Consider the following 17,006-nt stretch of genomic DNA (forward strand, 5'->3'; position numbering starts at 1 on the left):
GTGACGAGGGCGTAAGTGATCATTTGGAGTGCCTCCCGGTCCAGGTAGGGCCGCAACTGGTGTACCAAGCGAACCTGGGCAACCCCCCCCCCTGGTTACAGCTGACAAATGGTGTTCTAGTGTCAGCTGCGGATCCAGGGAAACACCCAAGTTGCGGGCCTTCTCTGAGGGGTGTAAGATTTCACACCCCAGGTTTAAAGATGGAATATCTGGACTATCTTTGGGGGGGGGGGGGCAACATCCAAAGCCACTCAGTCTTGTCAGGGTTGAGCACCAGCTTGTTCATTCCCATCCAGACCCTGACAGCTTCCAGGCACTGGCACATTACTTCCACCGTTTCACTGAGTTGGTACGGGGCGGACAGATGGGTATCGTCTGCATAATGATGGTATTTAATCCCGTACCGACGAATGATCTCACCCAGCGGCTTCATGTAGATGTTGAATAGGAGGTGGGACAGGACCGAACCCTGCGGCACCCCATATTCAAGAGGCCTAGAGGTCAACCTCTGTTCTCCGACCAACGCCAACTGCGACTTGCCAGAGAGCTAAGAGGAGAACCACCGTAAAACGGTGCCTCCCACTCCCACCTCTTCCAGCCGCTGAAGAAGGATACCACGGTCGATGGTATCGAAGGCCGCTGAGAGGTCAAGAAGCACCAGGATAGAGGAATGTCCTCTATCCCTGGCTCGCCAGAGATCATCGGTCAGTGCGACCAAAGCGGTTTCGGTGCAGTAACCAGGCCTGAAACCAGATTGAAAGGGATCTAGAGTCATAAGTCAAGGACTTATGACTGGTTGCAACTCCAGTTCTTTTGAACAGGAAGAGGATTTTTGACCGGTCGTAAGTTGATGACTTTTGCCCGGTTGTAAGTTGAGAACTACCCGTACTCATAGCCGTAGGAACATCCAAAAGTCATTAGCCAACCAGTCATAAGTCGAGGACTTCCTGTATTCAGATAGAGCCAAGAGAATATTCCATAGTCTCTAAGCGACTGGTCATAACTTGAGGATTTCCTGTATCCCACACCTGAATCTTACCTGCCCCCCCGCCCCGATTTCCAACGCGGGAAAATCACATGACTCCATCCATTGTCCCCCCTCCTCCAGAGGCTGCCCCGATGTCCCGTCCGGCCTGCTTCCCCTTCCAGAAGACACGATGGGTTTCGGACAATATTTTGGTGCTCCGAAAGAATCCCACAGTACATTCTGAACCCCACGTTGTGTTGACGTGTTCGAGTTCCAGGCTCCACCGTGTGAATTACCCTCCACCCCCCCTCCCAGTCCTCGGTTGCCAGGAAGGGATATTCTGCCCGGCAACCTCTCTTATTCTTGGCTGCTTTGGAAACTAATTACAGAAGGGATGTCTTCCTCTTCCTGCCTAATTGTTTCTAATTTGCATGATGCCCTGTTAATTTGCATGTGTGCCGCCTTCTGTTTCTTGTTTAAAAATGAATTTTCTGATCAAAAGTTTGGCAAAGAGCCTAACAGCTAACAGGAACTAATAAAAGGGGAAAGAGGGAAGGAGGTAGGAGGAAAGGAAGGAAGGAAGGAGGGAGGAGTAAGAAAAGGAGGATGGAAGAAAGGGAAGGAATGAGGGAGGAAAGAAGGAAAAAGGATCGATGGATGGAAGAAAGAAAGGAAAGGAAGGAGGGAGGGAGGAAGAAAAGGAAGAAAGGAGAAAAGGAGGATGGATGGATGAAGGGGAAAGGTGGGAGTGACAGGAAGGAAGGGAAAAAAGGATGAATGGAAGAAAGGAAAGAGGAAGGAAGGAACAGAGAAAGAGGGATGGATGGAAGAGAAAGGAAAGACGAAGGAAGAAAAAAGGATGGATGGAAGGGAAAGAGGAAGAAAAGGAAGGAAGAAAAAAGGATTGGTGAGTGCATGGGTAGATGTATGAAGGGAAGGGAAAGGTGGGAGCGAGGCAGGAAGGAAGGAGAAAAAGGACGGATGGGTGGGTAAGAAAGAAACAAAGACAGCAAAGAAAGGAAGGAAAAGAAGGAAGGAAGGAAGAGGGAAGGAAGGAACAAGAAAGGGAAAGAGTGCCTGTGGAAGGCAGAAAGAAAAAGAAGGAAGGAGAAAAAGAAAAACCAAGGAAGGAAGGAGGGAGGGAGGAAGAAAGTAGGAGAAAGGAAAGAGGAAGGAAGGAAAGAAAACAAAAAAATGAAGGGTGAGGAAAGAGGGAAAGTGAAAGGAGGAAAGGAGGAAGAGAAAGAAGGAAGCAAAAGTGGAGAAAGGAAAAATGGAACAGCTTTTGATTGCTTCTTCCCCATCTGTGATTACAAAAGAAAATCTTTTTTTTTTTTTGCTTTGATCCATGTTTTCCCCTAATTGTCAAAACCACAAATAGCAAAGTTGGAGGGTACCTTGGAGGTCATCTAGCCCAACCCGCTACTCATGAAGGACACCCCTTTCTCCCGCTCCTCCTCTAAATAACAGAATTGCAAAGGACCTTGGAGGTCATCTAGCCCAACCCGCTATTCATGAAGGAGACCCCTTTTTCCCTCTCCTCTAAATAACGGAGTTGCAAGGGGCCTTGGAGGTCATCTAGTCCAACTCCCTGCTCAAGCAGGAAGCCTTCTCCTCCTCCTCCTCCTTTTCCTCCTCCTCCTCCTCCGTCATGGTTATAGCGTCCCAGGGTTATGTGACCACCATTAGCGATCTTCCCTTCCAGCTCCCAGCAACCAAACTCAAGAAGGGAAGCTGGATTCACTTAACGACTCTGCAAGTAGCTTAAGAACAGTGATTCACTTAACAACCATGGGGAAAACAGGTTGTCAAATGGAGCAGGACGGAATGAAGAAGCATCTTGCTTTGCAGTAGAAATTCTGGTCGCAAGTTGTGGTCGTAAATCTAACTTGGCGATGAAGATCCTGTCCTACCTTATGGTCGTAAATCCGAGGAGCAGCAAAATTGAAAGCAGGAAACAATAGAGGGGCGTCCTGTCCTCCCTCTGTCAGCTTCTTCTCCCCATCAATTTTGCCTTTAACGGAAGGTGTGCTGGAGCAGGGGGGGTTAGACTGGATGACCTCCGAGGTCCCTCCCAGAATCGCTCCGAGGATTCTATAAATCTCTTATTTTCCCCCCCCCTCCTTTTCTAATCTTGGTTTGTGCTCACAGGCAAAGAAAGGCGGCTTGTTGCAAACTCAGGTTTGTTCTTTTCCAGGTCCTTTTGGAACAGACGAATTTTCTGGCTCGCCGTCGCTAGGATTCACTCATCCGATGGCCACTGGTTTGGAACTCCTGTCGTTTCTCGACCCGGCGCCAAATCAGAGCCAAGCAGGTAAACCCAGGACTGAAAAGGGAGGCGGGAAAAAATAAGGACGTACAATGGGAATACAAGCAGTCTTCGACTTACGCCCTCAAGCGAAGCCACAAAATGTCAGCCAGGCAGTGGCTTTTGGCACCTGTCGTTAAGCAAATCACAGCCGTGGCTAAATGAATCATGCGGTCGTGACATGAATGCAGCATCCCCGGATTGTCAGAAGGCCGCCAAAGGCTCCTTTGATGATTCTTCCTGCCACAGTTGTTAAGTGAATCACCACATTTGTTGAGTTAGTAACAGAGTCGTTAAGTGAAGCGGGCTTCCCCATTGACTCTGCTTGTCCGAAGGTCGCCAACAGGGGAATCACATGAACCCCCGTCATGCATATGAGTCAGAGGCCAATGAATTTTGATCACGTGGCCACAGAGGTTCTGACGGCCGTTAAGTGTGACAAGGTAATTCAACGCAGGGAAGCCAGATTCACTTAACGACCACACGATTCGCTTAACAGCGCCAATCTGCTTAACAACTGTGGGCAAAACGGCTCGCCTAAAGGGGCCTAATGGGATGAACCGCCAACTTGGTTTGCAGTGTGAATTACCTTCTCCCTTGCGGTCGTATGTCTGGCTTAGCGATGGGGAATGCAGTTGTAACCTGAGGACTAGCCACAACGGTGTCCCACAGATTTGAATCTGGTGTGAGGCCCTCTCCTTGTTCTGCCATCATCTTATCTCCATCAACTTTTCCTTCAAAGAAAGGTGGTCTCGTCTTTTTGCAGGGGGTTTGGCCCCGTCATAACGTGGAATGGTCACTAAGGCAGTGGCCATAACATGAGAACCATTTTCCCAGGTGTCCTCTCTCTTGCGTCCTGTCCAAGACTCATGTCCTTCTCCTCAACCGTCATCCTCCTTTCCTGACTCCCACCACCCCCAAATAAGAGTTGTGGAGGACATCAAGAGATGGGTTGACCTTCAGTGGTCCGCAGGTCTTGGCCTGGTCCTTCAAAACCCCCTTGAGATGTTGGGTTCTCTGGAGAATATTGGTAGGAACCTCGTGTCCCACCAGGTTTCATGGAAGACCAAGCTGGGGGCCAGTGGACCAACCTGGTCAAGGTCCCTCATGGGTCTTCTGAGGTGGAAACATCTCACCTCTTGTCTTCTTCACAGAGGTCCACCAGGTCTCCATGGAGGAGCTCAACCCCCCTGAAAATGATTCCTACTCCACAGCGTATAGCCTTCCAGAGGTGGAACAGAGTATGACCTCAACAGGTGAGGGAAGAAGGCTTCCCCCAGTTTCCCCATCCTTCCACCCGTCTTCTGGGTTGGGTATCTTTGGGTGGAGAAGATGGTGGAGAAGAGAAGGAGTTGGGGTGTCCTACCACAACGTCCTGTATGTGAAGGGTTTTGTGTACGTGGTGTGATGCTGCGTCCTTGGGCCGAGGAAGCATCTTGGGGCTTGGCCCATGCAACTCATTGGCTCCACTGAGTAGAAGACATGAGGGGCACCATCAACTTCTCCTCTTTCTACCCTCTTTTCCATCATCTCTATCCATCTCCTTTTTCTCCTTCTCCTCCTTCTCATCTCCATCCATCCATCCATCCATCCTTTTTCTCCTTCTCCCTTTGACCTTCTCCATCCATCTTCTCCTTCATCTTTTCCACCCTTCCTTCTTTTTCTCCTTTTTCTCCATCTCCTTCTTCTTCCCTTAACTTTCTCCATCCATGTTCTTCATCTTCTCCATCCATCCATCACCCATCCATCCATCCATCTTCTTTTTCTCCATCTCCCTTTCAGCTTCTCCATCCATCGCCTTTTTCTCCTCCTTCTCATCTTCTCCATCCATCCATCCTTTTTCTCCATCTCCCTTTGAGCGCCTTCATCCATCTCCTCCTTTTTCCTTCTTCTCCCTACATCTCCTCCTGTTCAATCCTCTTCCTCGTCCTTCCTCTCTTCCTTCAAACACAGACAGCCATCTCTGTCCTTCAAAGCAATGGATTTTTGGAGGATCTGTTGACCATTTTGGGGTGTTTTTTTGGCTTGGGAGGCCACCAGGATAGAACCATCCTACCATGATGTCTTCCTGCTAAATATCTAAAATCCATAGGGTTATCAGTGCATGTAACACAGATGTTTGTGCGGGTAAGATTATCACTCCCGCTGTCAAGCAAAACTAAGCATTTAATAGTGAGTGCCAGACCATGTGCATGAATCATACAAGGGGCAAGAAAATGAAGAGGGAGTCAAACTATTCTCCAAGGCACCTGAAGGTAGAACAAGAAGCAATGGGTGGAAACTAATCAAGGAGAGAAGCAACTTAGAACTAAGGAGGAATTTCCTGACAGTTAGAACAATTAATCAGTGGAGCAGAAGTTGCCTCCAGAAGTTGTGGATGCCCCAACACTGGAAGTCTTTAAGAAGATGTTGGATAGCCATTTGTCTGAAATGGTATAGGGTTTCCTGCCTAGGCAAGGGGTTGGACTAGAAGACCTCCAAGGTCTCTTCTGACCCTGCTATTGTATTTGTATTGTATTGTAATATTTTGTGGTGTTGTAAATCTACTTTTGCCTGTTTCTTCTGAAGTTCCTCCTGCCTTTGAGGATGCTGCCCCTCCTACCACGGACCTGCTGATGGGATTTGAACCCTCGGTGGACCAAGACTTGCTTCCTCAGGGAGGACCTCAAGCAGGTGAGCTGAGTGAGGAGCAGCCAGCCAGAATTGGGCTACTTCCTTGGCCCTTGTTGCAGCTGCTGCTGGATGCAGGAACGGACTTCCTTGGATGGAAGAATTTAGGCTGGGATTTATCCCGATTTTATTTTAAATCATGTTTTATCCAATTACATTTTAAATTGCCTTTATCAAAAAAAAATTGTAATAAATTGTTTCTGGAACTCTGCCCTTTGATGTGGCTCAAGGATCAATAAATCAATCAATCAACTAAATTAAAAGAATGGGGAAAGGGTTTAGAAGATGCCCTATTCACTCATTCGCTCACCTACCCACCCACCCATCTTGGGAGTGGGGTTTGCAAGGAGGAGGAGGAGGAAGACGGGGGTCCTTGGTGCTCTCTGAGCTTGGCTAATTTTTGCAGACGTTTCATGACCCAGCTAGGAAATGTCATCAGTGCTAGAAAAGAAGGGGGCTTGTTGAGAGGAAGAAGACTGTGGGGCCCTTGGTGCTCTCTGAGCTTGGCTGTTTTCTTGCAGACGTTTCACGACCCAACTAGGTAACATCATCAGTGCCACCGGTAGAAGGGAGTGGGCTGTGTGGAGTAACCTCCTTACCACCTTCCCAATTCCAGTGTATATTGCAGATGGAGCAGGCCTCCTCAATATCTGGTCAGCTGGTTGTCCAAAATGAACACCAGGGTCTCCTTGGGTGGGGGGGTGGGGCTCATCTAGAAGACCTCTGAAGTCCCTTCCAACTCTGGGATTCTGTTATCCCTCCAATGATGCGCCTCTTCTGGTTTGGACCCGGACGGCAGCCACCCATTCCTCGTTCCAGATTTCTGGAGGACTTCCAATGGATGGGACGGAGTGGCTCCATGGTGGTGGCACATCATTGACCATGAATGGTTTGGAAAGTGGAGAACTGTGGCTCCCTCAAGAACATCTGATCAGCTTCAACTTCAACTCTTTTCTTTCTCCCTTTCTCCAAAACAGGCTTCCTGGAGCCCCCGGTGTCGAAAGAACTAAAATCGGAAGACGAAGATATCATTGTCCTCACCACCAACAGTTGTCCCACACTGGAGAAACCGGAAGAAGGGAGCCAGTTCCTCCACACCGTGCAGGAGAAGGACGGTTTTCTTGGCCAACAACCAACGGCCATCAACCTCCCAACCGAAAAAGCAGAGGAGGCCCAGCCATCACTTCCCTTTCCCGCTCAAGAAGAAGAGAGCCCACATCCCGTCTTCAACGCAGAAGATCTTCATCGACCAACGCCAACCGAACCCGGAGAGCTTCTTCCGTCTCCTGCAGGTAAGGAGAACGTTGAGAAACGCCAAATCGAAGCTTCGTGACCGGCTGTCACCTTCTCTCATTCTAAGTCAGAGGACAGCCACCTGCAGCTCTGGAGCCGCATGTGGCTCTTTTCAGCCGTCTGCTGCGGCTCCCTTTTGTCCCCGATCAGCTCCACGGTTGATAGGGCTTTCGGTTAGGACAGGTAGAGGAAAAAGAACGCCGCGCTAGGGGGAGACTCTATGGTGGGAGAAGCGGACTTCCGGTTAGCAAAGGAAAAAGGACGCCGTGCTAGGAGGAGACTCTATGGTTGGGGGTGGGGTGGGGATGGGGGACGAGACTTCCGGTCGGCTCCAGAATTGAATGTGGAGCTTCGGATTAGAATCTTTATGGCTCTTTGGGTGTTTAAGGTTTAAAGTCAACCTCTTTTCTTCCTCTTCTCTAAGCCTGAACCTGTTAAGTGCTCTTAACAGATTTTGAGTTGGGGGCTGGACAGGGGTGAAATGCTACTAGTTCGCAGAACTGGTAGTAAAAAAAATACTTTAAAAAGCAAAAAACAAACAAACCAACAACCCACATTCAGACAATCGCATGTCGCACAGAACCTTAAAAAAAAAAAACTTTCTAAGCATATTTTTTTTTACTACAGGTTCTCCGGAAACGCAGGGGTGGTTTGGGGTCTGTTTTTGCTCCCAGGAAGCTTCCCTGAGGCCCCCTAGGCCACAAATGGTTGGAGGGTGCTGAGGAAGGAAGGAAGGAAGGAAGGAAGGAAGGAAGGAAGGAAGGAAGGAAGGAAGGAAGGAAGGAAGGAAGGAAAAGAAAGAAAGGAGGAAGAAAGAAAAAGAAAGGGGCGGAGGGAGCAAAAAAAGGAGGGGGACTACAGGCCTGGTACTAGAAACAGCTTCAGAGGGTAATCCAGGGCTGGAAGGTACCTGGAAGGTCATCTAGCCCAACCCTGCTCCAGCAGGACATTGTTAAAGTGAGTTTCTGTTTTTTTGATCCCCCCGGTTACGTGACTATATAGCCACGCCCACTCAATCACATGACCCACCAAGCCACACCCACAGAACAGGTAGTAAAAAAAAAAATTAGATTTCACCACTGGGGCTGGAGAACTTCTATGAGAAGGCCACCCAGGCCGTATTTGGGAGACCGATCAGAAGAGCAACATCAGAGTATTCTCTTGGCTTCCAAAGTTGTCCCAATGTCCTGGTGGCTCAGCATCAGAAGGTCCTGAGTTGGAGGTAACGGTGTGGCGTAACGTCAAGGACCGTTGAACCCCCGGTGTTCCATGATGTTCTTCAGTTGTGTTGTGACTGGACTAGTGCTGAAGAGATCCTCAGTTCCTCCACAGAAATTCTCGGAAAGGATTCTTCGAAGTTCTGGAGATGGTTCTTCCAGCACCTCTGGAGAACATCTCTTCGGGCAGGGCCACCCTGCGTTTGACCACGGGGCCATCAAGCTTCTGGCCATTGGAGAAAGTCCTTCGGTTCGTGGTGCTCACATCCTGGTTTTTGTCCTTCAGCAGAGTCGATGGGGCTTGACCTTGGGGAGAAGCCCCACGTGGACTCGCCGAGGCCCTTGGTTGAGGAGTCCACGTTGGCCCAGGTCCAGGAAACACCTGCCCTCCACGTGGAGCCACCTGCAGAAAAGCTGCCTCCAGAACAAGGGGGTGAGTACCTATGGAGAAGTAGAAGCCGAACCTCTGAAAACTTTCCCTTCTTTCTCCATCCTGCAATTTTCCTCCCTTCCCTCTTGGTTGCTGGGGAAGCTCAGATCTTCTCCCCTGGAAGGTACCTCTTACAACACCTTCACTGCTTTCTCCCTGCTAACGTTGCCCACCGAAACTGGATGTCCTACCTTAGTTGCCCTCGTACCTGTGTCCCACGCAGTTCCAAATACCTTGTTTTGATCTACCTCTTTCCGAGGGGCTCCTGAGGACCATCGGTCTGCTTTCTGAAACCGGACACTTGAGATCAACACCTTTGGGGCAGGTCCGTTAACGACATTGGCCTGCCCTTGGGTGAGAGAGGATGTTGCGTACATTGTCCATCGCTCCCCTTAAATACATCTTCTGAACTCTGGGAGGCATTGGGAGATTCAGATATTCCAGGGGGGGGGGGGGGACTTTGATGTCATAGGTTGTGTGGAAGAACGGGAAAAAGGTTTATTCCCTTCCACTCCTGCAGGAAGAGTCATAGAGTCCTAGGGGTGGAAGGGACCTCGGAGTCCAAGTCCAACCCTTTGTCCAAGGCAGGAGACCGTATACCATCCTGGACAAACAATTCTCCAATCTATTCCTGTGTATCTATCTGATTCCTGGTTGTGTCTCCGACGGTATGAAGATCTTCTGAAGTGGAGGCTTTCCGAGGTCTAGATCCTGGTTAAAGGGACAACCTAGATCTGGAAAACCTTTTTAGCAAAGTGAAGGTGTTCAGCCCTTTGTCAAACCTACCACCGCTGGATTACAGTGTCCATCATCCCCGGGCAGCCACCGAAAGCTAAAAAGTTGACTTATGGAAGCTTAAAGGACACCTGTTAGCAATAGCAGTTAGACTTATATACCGCTTCATAGGGCTTTCAGCCCTCTCTAAGCGGTTTACAGAGTCAGCACATCGCCCCCACAGTCTGGGTCCTCATTTCACCCACCTCGGAAGGATGGAAGGCTGAGTCAACCTTGAGCCGGTGAGATTTGAACTGCTGAACTGCTAAACTAGCAGTCAGCTGAAGTGGCCTGCAGTACTGCACTCTACCCACTGCGCCACCTCGGCTCGCCTCTGTTCATTCTGTTAGATCTGTTTATCCCTTTCCTTGCCACTTTCTATGGAGCAGGGCCATCAATCTCAATTTCATTGAGAGCTGCATCAGGACTGTGGTGGTAGGAGGGGGAGGCATGGCCGACCAGGTGGGGGCATAGAGTCCATCCGGGCTCCGGTTTTCATTTGGAGAGGGCTGCAGGAGGCTGTCGCAGCTGAAAACGGAGCCTCGATGTGTGGCGTCAAGCTAGTCACGCCCATCCTGGCCACACTCAACCACCCCAAGCTCAAACAAAACCCTGATGCAGCCCTCCATGAAATCGAGTTTGACACTCCTGCTATAGAGAGAGTGGTGAGGACAGTGTTTGGGAAGCATTGAGTGTGGTGCTCTGGAGGTGGAGTTCTCACCTCACAATCAGGAGGCTGTGAATTCAATCCTAGGTAGAGACAGCTATTCCTCTCTCTGGGCACGTTGAGAATAAATCTGCTGAATATAACTCCGCATTGGTGACAGGAAGGGTATCTGGCCAGTAAAAACTCAGCTCCGTTTCAATTGCCCAGACTCCATCCCGCAAGGGATTATGGGGTCGTTAAAAGGGGATGATAAGTGGTTGGGAAGCATTACAGCTTTGGCAGGAAGGCTGAACACAGAGTGATGAGGACAGTGGAAAAGATTATTAGGTTGTTTACTTCCTTCTGTCCAAGACATATAAGTGATGCTTTAGCAGGATTGTCTGGGACTCCACACATCCTTTCCACAACCAGTTTTCCTTGTTACCTTCTGGGAAGGGGGTCTTCGTGGATCCGAAGCCGAACATCCAGATTCAATGCCAGTTTTGTTTCATATAACATCAACCTGGCGAACTCTCAAGTTTCCTCTTTCCTCTACGTATCCAAAATGGACAGATGTAATATGTATAATATGTTTCTAGTACGTGTATAGGAGTTATGTATGTGTATGTGTAGATGTATACATTTTTGGAGGGCAGGTAACAAATTGCATTTTACTGGGGCTGGTGCACTCCTCGGAGCCAATAAAATGTCAAAAAAGGTTATATTATCTTATTCATTGAGGTAGATGTGATGGAGTGGGGTGGTGGCCTAGAGTGGCACTCCCGCCTCACAATCAGGAGGCTGTGAGTTCAATCCTAGGTAGAGGCAGATATTTCTCTCTCTGACCACACTGGGAATATATCTGCTGAACAGAATTCTGCATTGGCAACAGGAATGGCATCCGGCCATTAAAACACTCCGCTAGCTCCATTGCCCAGACTCCACCCCCACAAGGGATTATGGGGTCGTTAAAAAGAGATGATGAGTGGTTGGGAAGCATTACTGCTCCGGACAGGAAGGCTGAACACAGAGTGATGAGGACAGTGAAGATGATGGTTGAGTTAAATGTAAGAACTCTTCAGAAAATCTGATCCTTGACGTGTGATCTAGGCAGGGATCAGTGAAGCTTAAACCCCTCCCTTCCCAAAATGATCCAGTCTAAGTAGATGTTGCCTGCAGTGTAAACATTTGGAGGCATGATTCTTGGTTCTTGGTGGGTTCTGTTCTTCAGTGACCTTCCTGTATTCCAGGTGGACCTCCCGCCCATATAAGACACGCTCACAAACCTGGTGACCACCGCAGGTTTGGCAGAGCGAAACCCGTCCAGATGTCTCTGGCAGATGCTCCAGAAGACCAACTTGCAGGTTCTCCAACCATGAAGAGTCACAGCCCTAGAGGTGGGGACTCCTTTTTCGTGGCTGACTTTGGCTCCACCGGTGGAACTTCTAGCCGTAGCAAGAGATCTCCGAGGAAGGGAGCTGGCCAGGGTTTTGAAGTTGCAGAAGGTTCAAGGGAGGTGTTGCAAGAAGGATGGGACCTCGACGCGTCAGCCGCCTTGAAGAAGAAGAAGAAGAAAGCAAAGCAGAAGAAAGGGCAGCCGCCACGGGGAGCAGAAACGTGGGAGGACAACTCGAAGAAGTCAAGAAGCCCGCCGGCTGCTGCCAAACCTCCAAAGGTTCTCCAGGAAAGTCCTCAAGAGGTCTTGTGGGCCTCCGCAGAAGTTCTCGGAAAGGAGAAGCTCGGGAAAGGAGGACAACAACAACTGGAAGGACAACATCTTTCATACCTTCCTCCTGTGAAGATTGAAGAACTTCCCAAACTTTCATTGGACCCCAGACCAGGAGAATTGAGCCCAGCCAAATTGGCCTTGGACGGCAGCTCGGCGTGGCAGCCTAAAAGTCCAACGAAAGAACTTCCTGACGAGCTTCCGAAGCACCACCTTGAACAGAAGAAGACGTCAAGTCCAACTTCTCCTCCTCCTGGTCCTGAGGAAGTAGGTCCCTTTGAGAAAAGGGCACAGTTGGGGCCTCCGACTCCGAAGAACTCAAACGTTGACGCCTCAATTTCGGAGACCCACTCTACCATAGGGCAGAAAGTTGAGGTCCATGCTCTGGACCCCATGGTTGCCTGCAAGAAGGTTGACCCAGAGTTTCCTTGTCTTGAAAGGAACGAAGAGTTGGTGGAGGCACCCAAGAAACTCGAGAAGGTCTTAAAGAAGGACAAGGAAGATGTGACTCTACCAGCTGAACCAAAACTAGCAGGGCCAACCCAAGAAGGGTCTTCTTCTCTTCATCAAGACAGAGAAGAAGGCACGGACGTCTCAGAGACCCCCAAAGAAAGGCCACAGAGACAAAGATCTGATTTTAATTCTGCCAAAACTCCATTCGTGGTGGAAACCAAGTCAGATCATGCCCAACCCTTGTTTGCTGCCGAGACCCTTGGTGGTGGCCCAGTGTTTTTCACCAACCCAACGGAAGACCTTCTTGGCGTCCACCCTCCAGAGCATCCAACCGGTCTCAAGTTGAGACACGACCAGCCCAAGAAGAGAGGCAGTGATGGGAAAAGCAAGAAAGCAAAGCATGTCCCAGAGCTGGAGGAGAACATTGGCTTGAGCAAAGCTTCAATGGCGGTAGACATTGAGCGCCCGGGCGAAATCGGTTGGACCACCAGGAATCCAGAAGAGAATTTTTCCACCTCTCCAGGAGTGAGAGAGAAGCCGAAGAAGAGATCTAGCATGGGGAAGAGCAGAAGAGCTGAGGAGAGAAGCTCCTTCAGACAACCATTTTTCTCTCCCGTGGGAGATCATGAGATGTTTGACCAAACCCAACAGAGAACAGATGAACCTAAAGGCGGAGTTACCCTTTTAGTCACCAGCCATCAGTTGGACAGTGCTACAGACCGTGCGAAGCAACCAAGTCCTCCTTCCGTCACCTTGAGTGAAAATATCAAAAGTTCTCCAGCTGGACCTGGTCAAAGGGTTGACCTTCCTCCATCCGCATATCCTTTCATCTTGGAAGCCCCTGGAAAGCAGACGGAAGGCCAGGTTATCCTGGACTCAACGGTCCAAGGCCAGGAAATGGGCGGGCCGAATCAAAGCAAGGGGCCCACTTTGGCGAGCTCCCCTGGAGGAGATCCCACCTTCATGTGGGCCACCAACAAATCCAAGAAGAGAAGCAGCGATGGGAAAAGCAAGGCAGCTCACAAAGGCCCCTCAAGAGAACCACCACTGGAGAAGACGTTGGATGGGATTGTGTCTTCAAAGAAAAGTGATTTAGTTAACGAAGAGTCTCCTGATAAGAAGACTCAAGGGCTAGAACTTCCAGGTGTTGCCCAAGTACAAGCCCCTGCTGAAAAACCACTGGGAATGACAGGCGTGAAGGAGGAGAAGAAGGTTGACTCTGAACATCTGTCCACTTTGGAGGAGAAAGCCGACACTGCTAAGACAGCAGAGGTCCCTAAAACCAAAGAAGCACCATCTAAGGAGCAGGAAGCTAGCCGAGATGAAGTTGGAGAAAGTCTACCCAAGCCACATCTTGTCCTCCCTCTAGTCCTGGATGAAGTTAAGAAACACGAGACTGACCGGCAAAGTCTCCAAGCTACTAAGGTCTTGGAGATGAAGGCAGAGCCTTCTGGGGATCAACAAGAAGTTAAGGTTGAAGAGGTCCCCACCTCTGATAGCACCAAGGAGGAGGCCTCAGAACATCTCCTCAAGCATCCAGAACCTACGGACCAGATTTCTGTCAAGCTCTTCATGGAGGAAACTTTTGGAGGACAAGAGAAAGGAAAGAGTAGACAAGACATGCCTACTTTGGAACAACCCATCCATTTTCAGGACAGGTTGGACACCGGGACAGTCGTAGAAGATGAGAGAAAGATGAAGACCAAAGCATCAATAGCTTCCGGTGAGAAAAAAGATGGGGTCCCTGATCTTCCAGATCTTCAAACCCCACTTGCAAAACCCCCAAAAAAGAGTGGTGAGAAGAAAAATAAGAAGGCCTTGATTGTCCCTCAAGAACCTGTGGTTACCCAACCAACTAAGGAAGACATCAACCGTGAAGAACCTCATAGGGTTGGTGGGTTGAGCTTCACTGTAGAAGAAGCGGAGATTGTAGATGAAAACAGGAACATCAAGAGCTTCCCTTCTGGACGTCAACTGCATTGGGAAGAGGACCTCACAAATGTCTTTGACCCAGCTGGACCTCTTGACAAAGCCGTCTCCAAAACTGGAGGTCCCACCTGTCCGTTTTTAGAACACTTCGCCAAGTTGGCCGACGAGCCAAGCCAGGAGCAGTTTTTTCTTCCCAAATTCCTACAAGACGCCAAGCCAGGGGAGCAGAAGATTCTGGAGGAACTGCAGGAGAACTTGGCCAAGCTTGAAGGTCAAGAGGCGGAAGCTTCCCTCGTCATGAAAGCCGGGGATGACATCAGAGAGAAGAGGAAGAAGAACAAGAGGACTCCAGCAGACCGTCTCTTCAAAACGGAAAAGCATACTGGAGGAACGGACCTTGGAGACAAAAGGCAAGGACTTGGCTCACCAGAAATGGTGGTGGAGAAGGTGGCTCCTGGGCTGGTGGCTGAAGGCAGTGACCACCCTATGGAAACCCAAACTCTTAAGGGATCTGAGAAGGAAGTGTCAGCTCTTCAAACTATAACAACTGTCCTCTGTGGTGGAACTTCAGAGCCAGGAGTGTTAGCAGAAGATAGACGAGAAGATGAAGTGAGGCCTTCTGAGTGTCTGGGCAGTTTAGGAAGTAAGACAAGGACAGATAAGGTCCTGGAGGATGTCCTTCAGGAGGAAGTGAGAGGAAGTGGTCTCTCCTTCGATCATCTGCTGCCAGACGACAAGAACCTGGCCAAGATAGGCCTTCTCCTCAAACCAACCAGCGAAGAGGAGGCAGGACAACTTGGAGAACTGCAAGATGAGCCGAACTTGAGATCGGAAGCTGGAGAACCACAAACACCGACTTCTCCCGCGGTTGTTGATCGCGATGAGCGTGGACCACTGGGCGAGACCAAGAAAGCAGGCCGGGCCAAAGCTCCTCCACCGATGAAAGGCTACATGAGACCCACCAAGTCAAGAGGGTTCCCTCCTCCATCGTCTCTCCCTTCCCCGAAGAATGGAGCTCCAGACCAAGGCAGGAGAAGACCTCCCAAACCCGAAGGCCCTCTTCTCCACAGACGAGACAAAGGTGTGTGTACGTGCTTGTGGTTATGGCCTGCCAGCCTGTTTGTGCATCCTCCATCCAGCTTGGCGTGTGAGAACGTGCTCCATGTTGGTTGCGTTGACACGAGCACCTAACCTCGTTGGCATGACCGGGCTATCTTTGAGAACCTAGCTTGCTTTGCGTCACCGTTTCTAACGCGCCCCGTTCTGGAACTGAGCCGAGACCCTAAAGCTTCTGTCTTGTGTGTGCTTCTGAGCCCTTGTGTGTGTGTGTGTGTGTTTTGTGGTCACTAATCTTGAGCGCTCCTCAGGGGAAGGAACCTGTGGAGTTGGAAGGTTCTGCGGAGGCTTTGGGCCACCTCCCTCTAGCTAAGGAACCTGCTCAGGCAGTAGATGCCTTCCTGCTCAGTTGGAGTCTAGAAGGTCACACACTCTTGTGTTACTTGGTTCCACTGTTGACTGTTGGCCACATAACTTCAAATCTGCCTTCATCCTGTCCTTTAGGGTAGATGCTTCCAACAGAAAACCCCAAATAGATTCTGAGGAACATCTCGTACCATCCATGGCAGGAGATCCTTGAGTCATGGTAGTAAATCAGAGTAGAGGACAATTCCATGGTCCAACCTTGAAGTGGGTTGTGGTTTCCTCTGGAATCCAAACATTTTTTGGAGCCAGAGGTCCATAATCTCACCAGTCTACGAGTTTCTCCTTCATGGTGGCCTTTCTCCGTTCATCTGGAGATGTTTGAAGGTGGCCACATGGCCTGGTTTGGACCGCCTCCCCTCCTTTTTCAACCCCAGGGGACTCCTGTTCACGTTGAACGAGGTACGGTTGAGGTGCCATTTTGCAGTAAGACTTAGATCTGAGCTTGTGTGTCACTAAGTGAGACATGCATTTGTGTGTGTGTGTGTGTGTGTTTGTGTAGACCATTCAACAACACCTCTTTAACATTAGCTTGCATGGAAGAAACTTGTGGGAATCCTGTCACATCTTTGACATTGGTCGCAACTCCGAAGTTGTCACTATTTTTTTGGGGGGGTGGAGGGGAGCAAGTTGTGTTTTCTGCACGTAATTGCTCTTTGGAGATGTGAGTTTGAGTTTTCTATGCACGGGGAAGTAAGGTGTCAAAAGTAATAACAACAACAAAAATATTTAACGTAAAGGTGTCAAAAACGTTCCCTTACACGCTGTTGTGCAGACGGTCCTCTACTTACGACCACAATCTCTTGCTAAGCGAGACATTCATGAGCCCCATTGGACGAACTCAATTGCCCCCATTGTTAAGGGGATCCCTATGGTCGTTCAGTGAGTCACCACAGTTGTAAAGCGAATCCGGCTCCCCCCCCCTCCAGTTGACTCGGCTGCTCTGATGGTCACAAAAGGGGATCACTGCGACGGTCATAAACATGAGAATTTCGATCCTGTGACCCACAGGGAGTCTGCAGCTGGTCGTAAGTGTCAAAAATGGACCTCAGTCCTTTTTCTCTGTGCCAGTGCCACTGCGAATAGTCACTAAGTGGACCGTTGTAAGTCGAGG

The 17,006-nt window shown here is 49.7% G+C and overlaps 1 protein-coding gene across 1 annotated transcript in view; it reads left to right on the forward strand.

The window, feature by feature from the left end:
* The window catches only part of LOC106554356 (uncharacterized), a 127,513-nt gene that overhangs the window by 49,038 nt on the left and 61,469 nt on the right, over nucleotides 1–17,006 (forward strand). Inside the window, exons 5-10 of the mRNA XM_087712368.1 lie at nucleotides 3,165–3,281; nucleotides 4,430–4,531; nucleotides 5,844–5,948; nucleotides 6,923–7,237; nucleotides 8,742–8,888; nucleotides 11,556–15,488. Coding sequence (XP_087568494.1) covers nucleotides 3,165–3,281; nucleotides 4,430–4,531; nucleotides 5,844–5,948; nucleotides 6,923–7,237; nucleotides 8,742–8,888; nucleotides 11,556–15,488 — 4,719 coding nt within the window. The remainder of the gene's footprint in view (nucleotides 1–3,164; nucleotides 3,282–4,429; nucleotides 4,532–5,843; nucleotides 5,949–6,922; nucleotides 7,238–8,741; nucleotides 8,889–11,555; nucleotides 15,489–17,006) is intronic.

This window comes from Thamnophis sirtalis, unplaced genomic scaffold (assembly GCF_051295495.1).
Source record: "Thamnophis sirtalis isolate CommonGarterSnake01/CBP01778 unplaced genomic scaffold, rThaSir2_p1.2 scaffold_4, whole genome shotgun sequence".
Taxonomy (NCBI): domain Eukaryota; kingdom Metazoa; phylum Chordata; class Lepidosauria; order Squamata; family Natricidae; genus Thamnophis; species Thamnophis sirtalis.